Genomic DNA, 12,466 nt, shown 5'->3' with positions numbered 1-12,466 from the left:
CCCACTTCAATTGCTGCCTCTGAAGTCAGCCTAGTTACGGTTTCATTCATTAGCTCTATGTCATCATCGTCTCTTTGTTCTAAGGATGCATATTTGTTTGCAAGTACCATCCTAAATTTGTCCGCTTTTACGCTTACTGCCTCTAGGTTGACCTATTTCTTCTTGACCAATTTTACTGCTTCTCTTTTTAAATTGAGGTGAATCCTACCTCTCACTAACCTATGATCACTGCACTTTACCCTACCTATCACTTCTACATCCTGCACTATGCTGGGATCGGCAGAAAGTATGAAATCAGTTTCATTTCTTGTTGCACCATTAGGGCGTTTCCAGGTCCACTTTCAGTTGCTACGCTTCCTGAAAAAGGTGTTCATTATTCTCACTTTATTCCTTTCTGCGAATCCTACCAGTATCTCACCTCTAGCGTTCCTCGAATCGACGCCATAGTTGCCAATTGCTTGTTCACCCGCCTGCTTTTCCCCCACTTTTGCATTGAACTCATTCATTACTGCAGTATACTGAGTTTACACTTTTCTCATCGCCAATTCAACATCTTTATAAATTCCTCATCATCGTGATTGGATGTTGGAGCTTAGCCTTGTACTACCTTTAATCTATACCTCTTATTAAGTTTGATTACGACTACTTCTAATTTCTCATTAATGCTGTAGAATTCGTCAATGTTGCCCGTTATGTCCTTATGGATTAGGAATCCTACCCCGTATTGCTTCTTATCTGGGAGACCTTTATAGCAGAGGACACCGCCGTTACTCAGCAATGTATATGTACTCAGCAACGGTACTCAGCCTCGCCAGTCCTTCTAATCTTACTAACGCCGATAATATCCCAAACTATGTCTGATTGTTCCAAGGGACTGGCGCCGCCTGCAAACGAACACATACCCACACTTGTCTCGTCTACACGCAATCTCCCCAGAAAGATATACGTCCCGGACATGTCCCTGGTCTAGCAACGACACAGCGACACTGGCGCACATAACACACGAATGCACCGACCGTCCGGGCGACGCAATTTCGCCACGAGTCACAACACACACACTCACTACGTGATCTTGGGAGGCGAGACTCTTCGAACTGGACCTGGGAAGCCAACTGGCGACCCTCGACCAGGCCCGGCGAGCCGCGATCGCCAGTGGAGCCTTGTCAGAGGGAACCACCCGGGAATAAACCACGCAACGACTTCTGTAATAATAATGTTCCTCCTCCTCCTAAAGGAGTCCTGCTAAGCTAGCCTAACTTGACAGAGTTCGGCAATCAAAGGTTGACAGGGTCAGTTTCCATTGGCGGCCTGTCCGGACCCAGAGATTCGTAGCGCCCTCTGCTGCGTTACAGGTCTGGGCGCCGCCTTGGTCAGGTGCTCCGCAGCTGCTGGGGACTGAGGGCCGTGGATTAGTTGTAGGAAGCGTGAGGGAGGTAGTGATCGAATACTGCACCAGGGAGGCCAATTTCTGTTCTGGCGAGCGAGTGTCTTTGTTCGAGCTTAGTGGGCCTTCCTAATTTGAGTTTACCTGGATTAGTAAAGTCCCACTCGCTCCCGGCATCTTTTGCCGGTGTGAGGCGTCACTCCAAGCCTGCAGATGTTATATGCAGTCATACTACATATAACTTAATATTTGCGTCATAGACTTGTTTACTCCATATATTAAGTGCTGTTTTCTTTTCTTTTGTCAATCCCACCAATAAAAGATTGAATAAACATTGAAAGTTCACTCTATTCCTCTATTTCGTAGTCATATGTGCCTATTTTCCAGACGATGATCAAAACGTGAATGAGATGAAAGCCAGAGCCAACGTTTCGTCAAGTCCACTTGTCGGAACGATGGCTCCTGCTTTCATCTTGTTCACGTTTTTATCATCGTCTTTAATTTCGATGTCCGGCATTCCCTCTGTTTTCTCTACATTCCAGAAGGTATTCTTTGTTTAATATTGCCGAGTATTGTTTTAGTGAAAAATCTGCAGCCATGTAATTTTTACGCATTTCCAGTTCCATCAAAAGCATCAGCAGCGGCATCTTTTGCCGGTGTGAGGCGTCACTCTAAGCCTGCAGACGTTATATGCAGTCATACTACGTATAACCTAATATTTGCGTCATATACTTGTTTACTCCATATATTAATTGCTGTTTTCTTTTCTTTTGTCAATCCCACCTCGTGTAAGGGGTGCACATCTTTTCTAGAATCTTATATGGTTGCGCCACTTAGATGAATCAGGCCAATGACGGTCCGTTAAAGGTCAACTCCGGCGTTTTTTTAACCATATTAGAATACTGTCATTTCCAAATAGCATTGACAATCCTGCCACTGTACCGGGTGGTTCAATTTGCTTAGAATTTCCTCAATAACTTTAAATAACTTACAAACAAGATACCGAAACCGAAACGGGTAGCGGCTTCGTGTGAGGTCATGATCAGTCCATCATGCTTAGAGACCGCGCTGCTTCACCCGACCACTCGGAGAACAAGGACGCCCCCATTACATACAATGAAATCACTAAACACTACTACCTACAACGTAGAGAGTATAGCACGCCACACCGCACGCTCACTCGAGCTCAAGCGGTTACACTCAGAATGCTACAAACAGACACATACCATACCCGAAACAGACTACACAATTACATGCCTGAGCTCTACGACAAGTCTTATTGCACCAATTGCAATAGATCCCTTAACGTATATCATTCACTCTGGCCGTGCTCGCAAGCTCACATAAACTACGAATAGGACAAGCGCAAGCTTGAAGAAGCAATCCGGAGCGAAGAACTCGCTCCCCAACTCTGGGCCGTCCAGCAGGTCCACGACGCCGCCAGGAAACTCAACCTCCCGGTTCCATCGTGGGAGACGCCCACTCCATGAGAGCCGAAAGCTCTCGTGGCCTGCAGGACCTCGAATAAATTTGATTTCCTTCCTTCCATGTGAGATTCTACACAACCATAATGTAAGCACGCAGAACGCGTGCTAAACACGCAGTACACGTGGTTCTAACGCCAAAGAAGGGAAGCTGATGATGTCTCCTGACGACACAGGGAGCTTTTATAGATTTTCCGAACTAGACAGCGGCGATTTCAGCGACGATTTCAGCTACAGTGGGGTGTAGTCTCTGACGTCACGAACACTGAGTGGCCAGTAAAAAGTCATGAGTCGGGAATGCAACTAATCTTTAAAATTCATTTTCAGGAAAACTAAATGACTTGCAGCCATATCGTTTAGCACAGATAGAGTGTAAAAGAGAACGTATATTCAAAATTTTATTAGGATCAGTGGACATTGATAAATCGCCTGAGCTGCCCTTTAAAGGTCCGTACTGATTCCGCAAGTGTAGCAGAGGATAAGAGAGGCGTAAATGACATAACGCTGCAGTAAACGACCTCAGATGCCGGCCCATCGTTCCTGACCAGCGCTGACCCCACATAGGGCTCCCTTCACTAGAGGCGAAATGCCACCGACCTGATTGCAAAAACTGCCGACACGGCCTAGACGACGCGCCACACAAAGAAATAATAGCGCGGCGGCGTCTGCATGAGCGGCGTCGACGGAAAAGCAGCTAACGTCACCTAGCGACAACGGAACCAGCTTTGCTTTCCGGCGGAATGTTTTGAATATCTTTCCAAAAATTTGCCCTCCAAAGTGGGAGTGCGGCCCTTACATGAATATATACGGCTCGCAATCAAATCAGTATGCATAAAGTATTGTCCCTAGTATTTTTAATGTGTTCACCACAATATTTTACATCGATGCGGCTGACATCGATGTCCATGAATGTGAACATTGATGTGACTTGCCGTCTTGTGTCTTGATTTTGTCCTATTGAAAGGAGTGAGTGAGCGAGAAAGCAATCAAGAGGGAAATGCAGAAGGGTTAATGTTTCCACTATACCTTGCCTAAAAATGAGTGATCCCTTAAGATCTTGGAAAGGTCAGTGAGAGTAAAGCAGCGCTGTACCGTGAACGTGTAGCCTGAGTTGCCGTTAACAACTGCAACACTGCCTTTGTGACTGTAGTACGTAGTAATGTTAACTTGTATCTACGCGGTGTCTCTATCTCTCCACTTCCTTCTTATCTTCCCGTCTCCACTTCCTTGTCTCCCATAACCAGCCGTGGTTGCTCAGTGGCTATTGGGTTAGGCTGCTGAGCACGAGGTCACGGGATCGAATCCCGGCCACGGCAGCCGAATTTCGATGGGAGCGAAATGCGAAAGCACCCGTGTACTTAGATTTAGGTGCACGTTAAAGAACCCCAGGTGTTCGAAATTTCTGGAGTCCTCCGCTACGGCGTGCCTCATAACTAGAAAGTGGTTTTGACACGTAAAACCCCATAATTTAATTTAATTTTTGGTCTCCCCTGAAGCCCGACATTTTGCTCTGTCGGCCTCTTTACGTTATTCATTTTGTCTCCCTCCCTTTCTGTATCTTGAACTTGCGTCACACGCAAATATAACTGCTGCCCGTTACATACGCTCACTCCACCGGTGATACTTTTGCAGCGCTAACCGTGGAAGGTGGCGGCGTGAATGCCACTGCCGTCCAAGCGGACATCGGAGCCACCAACGGCGTGATCCACATCATTGATCGCGTGCTTGGAATGCCTTCGCACACCATCTACGAGAAGATTAGCAGTGACCCCGAGCTTAAGTGAGTATACCGTGACCACGGGTTCTGGAGGCGATGGTAAAAAGATCGAAGTGAGAACAAATTATAGTAAATTAAAAATAAATAAATCCTGCTTGAAAATCTTTGAAATTGTAGTAGAGAGCTTTAGCCTGTTTGCAACTGTATTGCGGTCTGCTACGAAATCCCGGAATGCCGAATACTTGGGGTGCTTTGCTCAACCGACATGCGCTAAGGAACGTTTCTGTTTTCTTTCTTTTTATTTTTTGCCCGTGTTGTGTGACCGTTCTTGTCGAGTCACCAAAAAAAAAAAAAAAGAAGCCACTTTGCATTAATGACTATCTTGCTGGCCACGCCTTTGCGCCACGAGCTAAATAACCACGTAGTCCGTCATTGCAATTATAACCCAGAGCGCTCCAGTTGAGCTCAGCATCGCAAGATGGGCCCTACGGGCATTTCGGCTGACATTCGCGTCTCCGGCAGTGCGGCGTTCCAAAAAGCATACTTGGTATATGCACAGGCCAAAACTCTATTAATTGTCACAAAACACTTTTTTTCATATCATGATAATGTTGTGGTTCTCGTCTCATCACTGAAGCTTAGCAGCAGTGGTCTTGGTCAGTGAATGTTTGGGATGCAGTCCACCTGGAAAAGCTCAACGTTGTCAAGGAATATGTATTTATTCCACGACCTTTCTGTCACTGAATATGTGACGTGTCCACCTTAGGGTAGACAGTTAAGGTATCAGCGGCACAGAGGACCTGCATTCGCATTCTCACATACGTTGACGTACTCTGGACAGCCTCAAATTTGACAGCAAAAGTACCCAAAGGCTTTCATTGAGCCAAAAGTACTGAGCGAGAATGTGTCGCTAAATGAGCGACGATGGGCGGGGTCTAATAATATTTTGTCTAATTTATTTACTGCTACATAAGAATTCTAGCGCAAGAGCTTTCTGTGAAAATGGGTCCAGGTTCTGACCAATCCTGTTCTTGCAAATTTTAGGCTCATGGGCGGTAACGGATTGGTCAAAACCGTTACGCGTTGGTCTGTGTGGAGTGCTTGATTTAATTAATTTCGTGTGGAAATATTCGCGTGATGCAAGGCACAGAGGGATGTCGCGACAATTAATCAACCGGCTCTTTGATTTTTGCCGCAGGGACACGAGGCGTTTCGCCCAACACAAGGGCTGGATTGAACGGCTGAAGAACACCGACAAGCGGTACACATTCTTTGCGCCGAGTGACAACGCCTGGCACGACATCAAGCTAGAGTTCCCGTCTGAGTACAAACAGCTGTCTATGGATCAGTTCGGGTACCATGCGGAGAAAGTGAGTATTTCTTTATAGTGCCATCACAGTAGCCATAAAACCGATTCCCCACATTAGAACACAATATCTTATTCAAGTTTTATCACGTCTATCGTTATATTAGTAGCATCACGATGTCTCGAAAGCTAACTTAGCAGTATATATGTCCGAATTTTCCGTGTATATAACATTGAAAGTAACTATGTTAATTACTTAAGGGTATGTATAAAACAACGAATAATCTCTTGAGTGTTGTACGGAAATAATTAAATAGGCAAAATCGAGGGCGTGGTTCAGATGATTGTACTGAATAAAAACACAGCACTAACCAATGTAAAAGGTTGATAAGCAAGGCATCATTTCGTCCTTTTGAATAAATTTTACGCAGATTGGCGATGTGCTTTTACTTAACAGAATAGAATAGATGGTAGCATATGTTCGAGGATGTTGTTTCGCAACATGAAGGCTGTTAAACGAAACAGGACCGGTTAACAACAGCGTTCCAGTGACTCTGATGCATGTTAGGAAAACTAAAATTTTCAAGAACAGTCTTCAGATCAGGTAGGCTGTATTGTGACCATGTTCTTCTTATTTCTTCTTCTGCCAGATTCTTGAGCGTCACCTAATAGTAGGAAGAGAAATACCTCAAATGGAACTGGAGAACTTAAAGTCCATTGAGACAGCCAGAGGCAAGATGGACGTCCGAAATGTTAATGGTGAGCGCAGTGATTGTGTGTGGCTAGTCTAGAAATTGTAATGCGACAACTCGTGGAACTTGTAAAACCTCGAGTTACTTAGTAATTAACCATCGTGCTTCAGATGAGGCCATGGTACCTCATATTAGCCGCCTTTACATGAATGCGACAGAAACAAATCATGCCGCATAAATTGCGCCAAACAAGAGTTTATTGTGAGATTGAAAGTGTGCATTTCAGCGGCGAATGTAAACATAAGTGGTGCTTGCAAAGATCTGCCGGGTCATTTCACGCCAAAAGTCACAAACGCGTAGTTGACCGTCTGAGATTTTATTCCGAACGTTGCATTCTAGCTCATGGCGCGTAACGGTGACATGCTGGTCTGGAACGTTATTATACCCAGTACGTATTTATCGCATACAGTTACGTATGGCATAAATTGGAGCAAACATTCGCAGCTACGCTCGAGTAATCTCCTTTCGAGAAGAAAACTTTCAATGTTTCAGGCCGCATCAACATGTCGACCTTGCTCCATGTCTTCATTTTTGGAGGTTGCGCTCCTCGGTGGTGGTGGAGCGTAGAGACACGGCCGCTATCTTCTTTCCCTATCGCTTCTTATCGCTGGCTTCGTTTCAATTCGGTGCTGGTTTATAGATCAAGGCGTGGTATCATGTCATTCATGGCGGATCAACCAACCATAGCCACCCAGACACATATTCTTTTCTTGCAGCAACTGCACCAGCTCAGTGTCATCAGTAAGTCTGGCGCTTTTTAGTGCAGCACCAATTGTGGTAAGCATTCGCAGACACGCGGCGCAATTTCCTCTCAACTGGAATACTTGATTCATTGTGAAGGTGGCGCTCCCCGCTGGTGGTCAGCCTTCGAGATAAGTCAGAGACACTTAGATAATTGGTGACTATAAAATCGTATTTATTGCAAGCGTAGGTTACGGTACAGTATAGTGGTAGACGTTTTAAATGCGAAAGTTAAAATGAAATCAGATAGACACAACGCTAGATGACAATAGATGTAGTCAAACATGATTAAATGAAGCAGGCTAAGTTACCATTTGTCGCCGCCTCGTTTCAAAGGAGATGCCGATAAGCACCATCATCATCATCATCATACACGTTAGGAGACCGTTATTATTGCGATAGCAATTATATGGCCACTCCAGGCGCATCTCTGCCGTCGGCGTCGCCGTGATGTTCCGCATAAACTCCAAGAGCTATAACACCGTCGCCGCTCGCCGTATGCTGTATGTGCGTGCAAGGGAAAGCCTACGAGGGGAGCGGACGATCGCGACTCATCTTGCGCGCTCAAGGGAGGAAAGCGGGGAGGAAGCGTGCCGTCTTCCGTCGCGTGCGAGGCACCGAGCGGAGGGGACGGAGGGAGGGAGCGACGTTGTAATCTGGCAGCAGCTGCGTATTGCACTGCGGCGCGCGGTCGTGCAATCTATTGCAAGCGATCTGCGTTGGGGCAGAGTCTAGGTGCGTCGACGGCTCATACGTTCGTGCGTGCTGTGTTCTCGGCCCTCGGTTTGCGTTGAAGCGCTCGCTGCTGCGGCCGCGCTTCCTCACGCCAGTGTTTTGATACTGAGTGTCCGTGGTCATCGAGTGTGATGTGTTCACGTTTGCCTGTGCGCGGTGATACCGTGATTGTTAATTTAGATAGTAAGCGAGTGTTTACAAGCTTATACGGACGATAAAACTACTATCGTTACTTTATATAGCTGCCTATTAATTTGCTACATCAATCAATGCTTCGCCTTTCAGACGAAAGTGCGACTGTTTTATTTCTTCCTTCTCTTTCCTATCCTGCCTTTCAGATTTTATCGATGGCGTAAATTAATTGATTTTACCTTGACGCTCTCTTATAGATAAGCTGCAGAGAGTTCCGTCAGCCGATCATGACAGCTGGGCGAAGTTCAGCGGAGTAGCTGAGATGAAAAAGCTTATCTTGAAAGAGTCATTGTACTGCGATAAACCGACAATAAAGAAAAAGAAAATGGAGTGCCTGAGAAGCAAAGTCTCCGAGTGCCACTGTGTGGAAATGGAGTTCAAATCCACAGTGTGTACTGTAAATCTTTTTCGCTGCTCCTTTCCCTATTTCTTTATACAGTTCGCGCAAAACACTTTGTTGGTCCCGCAACGTACACCTGCGACGTGCACCTTTTGTGACCCTTTCCATTGTGCTTTCTCTCCTTTCTGTGATCATTACTTCTTAACTCGAATGTGTGCTGCTTAAGCTATGTGTTTTCCAGCCGCCTGGCCTGTTTGTTCAAGATGCACATTACCGTACACCCTCGTTGGATTTGTATTTAAATAAAGTGCTGGTAGCTCAAAGGAGGTGCAGGCAAGGGGGGTGGTGGGTGGGGGGATACTAAAATACTAGAAGCTGGCTCTTTCTTAGGCATCGTTTGATTGCCGTTTCGCCCACATCATTGACAATTGTACATTCTGTTTCGTGTTGTCTAGACGATCTGTCTGCCCATTTATTCCACCAAAGTGCCACCCCCACCCACCCCCCGAAATATACTAATGCGCGTGTTCCTTTCCGTGGTACAGGCAAAATCCACCTGCTGTGGGAAGGCCGCGAGGCGGTCGTCGTGCGCCCCGATGTACAGGCCACGAACGGAGTCATCCACGTGATCAGCAAGGTGATGATGCTGCGCAGGGACATGACTTCGGCGGCCGCCGCGCCGGCAACAGCGCTCGCCGCCGTGTTGCTGGGGCTGGCCGCAGGGCTCGTACTCCGGACGCCGCGCGCCTGAGCCCCGCGGCCGCCGCCACTCATCCGCATTCGCCCCGACCCACTTCCTTGTTTCGAAAAACAAAGCCATTCTGTTTCTGCCTCGGGTGGCGCACGGCGACTGCGCATTCCAGTAGAACACGTTGCTGGACAGATAGCGCTCAACGGTAGAGCAAGTTGCCCTACGCACTTGCTGTACGAAACGACGACGTACTTTGTCTAGCACGTCGCTGTGCATGTCGCCGTGTCGACCCTTGGCCAGGGGTAAACCTCATTTTTGACTCGTTCCTTTCGAGCACCTGTGTGAGTGTGCGTGTTAAGTTCGGATGCTTAGTGTGGCGCACAAAGGAAAAAAAGATAACTGGCAGCTCTTCATTCAAGGATGGGCGACGTTAATTTCTTATCAGCTTGAAAAAAAGAAGAAAAAAAAAGTGCTTCTTGTCGAAATGGTGCGCCGCGCTGTCTGTTCGCTCCGGCCCGTTTTAGTGTCATTAACGTTGACTTCAATTTTCGATCACCCCGCTTCACTTTTCTCGTCAAGCAGTCTTCATAAGGCCCACTCCTGGAGAGCGGGATTCTCGAGTGCTCAGCGGTCACAACGTGTCCCGGCTTTATACGCAGCGCAAGGAAGGGACGAGACAAGCCAATAATGCAACACATTCCGTGCCCCACTTCTTCCAAGAGCCGGGCGCAAACGAGGCGCGCTCTTTCGTGCTTGCTCTTGGAGCGGTGAGATGCTCGAGTCGACTGCGTCACGTACCCACACGACCTCCGGTGAAGCGCCAGGTAGCGGAGCTCGACACGGCCAACCCCAACCCGGAGCGCGCGAGCTGCCACAAGGGATGCGCCTTTGCTTTGCTGCCGCGGACACGCGTTTCTCCCATTGTTTCACTGGCGTTGGTGGTATTTTGTTGTAAGAGGTTTTTAGGTCAACATCTCCATCACAGATATTATTACCCTGTACATAACGCACATTCTACGGGGTCTCCTAGAAATGCTTTACGAAATGGCACGGCGAATCTTTCAATTCTGTGCTGTTGCTCGGTCTTTATAAGCACCTATTTTTGTTTTCAGCAGCATAGCTAAAGCTCACTTATTCTAGCCGACTCGAGTCAATTGTTTTATTTTTTGCGCAGTTATAGATAGGAGATAATTAATTTTGGTTCCTCTGCGAATGACTCTGAAGTGAACTGTACTGGCAGTATGAACACTGTATAGTCTATGTGTGACGTGCGTCATGAAGTTCGTGTGAAGCTTCCATTTAAAGAAAGCTGAGCCAATGCTCTAGATGTGATGTCTAGCGCGAATAACCGAATTGCTTCTGCCAACTTTATTCTGATTGGAAAGCGTTGCGTCGGAGCTCTTTAGAAAATTTTTGACAAAGCAGGAGAGAATGCGGGAGAGATTGGCCACTTAAGTCGTGAAATTTCAAGTCGCAGCGTTCATTAACAGTAATTCGATGAAACCTATTGCTGCGTTCCACATTTACTCTGAAATCCTTTCACTCGCTAAGCTTTGTCTTTCGGAAGTACCACAGAGATTAAAACATGTTGCGTCTCTCTCGTGATCCCTTAAACATCTTGTACATAGGGATATACATTATAAGCTTATCTCTTGTTCGCGCAACCCGCAGAGATATTTTGGTGGCTACCATCCTTTGTGAAAAAAAAAAGTTGGTGTACAGTAGTGTCACTTAATGTTAAACACTTTTCTTTCTGCTCAATTAAGATTCCCTTACAAGTACAGCATATTATATGTACACATAATGCAGACACTCTCTCATATGCATAACTATCTGTATGGAATACTCCACTGTTCACCCATGTTTCTCTCGAGCTTCAAGTATTTGTGTGGCTTTGTTCGTTTTTCGTGTCTCTTTCGGGGGCGCACCTCGCTCAGCGCCTCGTCGACGGCGTTTGCGCGGAAGCCTTCCCCGGGTTTGTGCGGTGTCCCGGGGGAAAGGCGCCGCCCGGTCGCACCTTCATGGGAGGTGTTCGCCTTCCTGTGCGAGGCGATAGCTTTTTTTGTTCCGTGTCCTGGTAGAACCAAAGAATAAAAGGGAACTATGCTTCAACTAAGAATACTATTTTTCTGTCTGGGGTCGCTGCCGGTGCGAATCAGTCACTCGGGAAGCGCGACGTAGCACTCCCAATCACAGACACTCGCCTGCGTAAGCGACCTGGCTGGGTCGTGCGCGCTTCTTGCTTGGTTGATTCGCGAGACAGAGGCCTCGGTGTGATACGGGCGCTAAAATGCGACGCATTGGGCCTGGAAGAAGATTTCGCGTAAGCAGCGCTAGCTCACCACGAGTGTCCGGTTGCCTCGAGGTCACCGGCTCTACGCGGCGGGGGAGCACGGCCCCGGGGGAAACCTTGGCGGCCGAGTCACGAAAACGGCAAGATTCCTGCGATCAGGTCAAGCAGAGAGGGTCTTTATTTTTTTATACACGTTGTTGTTGGTTTGTTACGATAGTTGCTGCTATTTATATAGACGCATAGTATTTCATTTCGCTTTTGGTTGGCCGAGCGCCGTCTGCTGGTTGTCGAAATCCCCCTTGGGCTTCTCATAAATCTGGCCCCGTGGCCACGCAAACGATCAGGGTGCGCGCAACACGCCTCTGGTTATTTACACGAGAACAACACTGCCATATTTTGAACGCATGTCGAACCAAGTGTGTCAAGGTGTGGGTCCATCTAATTTAATTGTACATCCCCAGCATACACACAGAACGCAAGTTCTCCATGATTACCATTGTGCGATAATGTTGCGGAGAAAAATGTTTTTTGTGCAAAGTATGAGTGTAAACTGAAAGATTAAATAAAATAGTGCTTCAAATGTTGACCAGCCACTCGCTTTCGCGTGACGCCTTCCTTTTTCTGTTCGTGTAACACCACGGGCATCGCATGCTCATAGATGCACTGCATCACTTTTCCCTACACTTCAGTCAACTACGCCGTCCTACAAAAAAAAAAATAAAAGGTTATATTGTTCCGATCAGGGCTTAGATTATGCGGCGAGATTCACAAAAGATTGAGCATCGAAAGTGGCAGCTCCGGAAAGGGATTTGAAAAGTTGTGGCAGTACGT

The 12,466-nt window shown here is 47.0% G+C and overlaps 1 protein-coding gene across 1 annotated transcript in view; it reads left to right on the top strand.

The window, feature by feature from the left end:
- Fas1 (fasciclin 1 Fas1 domain-containing) overlaps positions 1-12,219 on the top strand; it is an 80,521-nt gene extending 68,302 nt beyond the window's left edge. The window contains exons 10-13 of the mRNA XM_075691708.1: positions 4,501-4,648; positions 5,784-5,955; positions 6,542-6,650; positions 9,197-12,219. Coding sequence (XP_075547823.1) covers positions 4,501-4,648; positions 5,784-5,955; positions 6,542-6,650; positions 9,197-9,402 — 635 coding nt within the window. The 3' untranslated portion in view covers positions 9,403-12,219. The remainder of the gene's footprint in view (positions 1-4,500; positions 4,649-5,783; positions 5,956-6,541; positions 6,651-9,196) is intronic.
- The last annotated feature ends 247 nt before the right edge of the window (positions 12,220-12,466 follow it).

The sequence above is a fragment of the Dermacentor variabilis genome, chromosome 5 (genome assembly GCF_050947875.1).
Source record: "Dermacentor variabilis isolate Ectoservices chromosome 5, ASM5094787v1, whole genome shotgun sequence".
Lineage (NCBI taxonomy): Eukaryota > Metazoa > Arthropoda > Arachnida > Ixodida > Ixodidae > Dermacentor > Dermacentor variabilis.
This window is presented reverse-complemented; position numbering and strand designations above follow the sequence as displayed.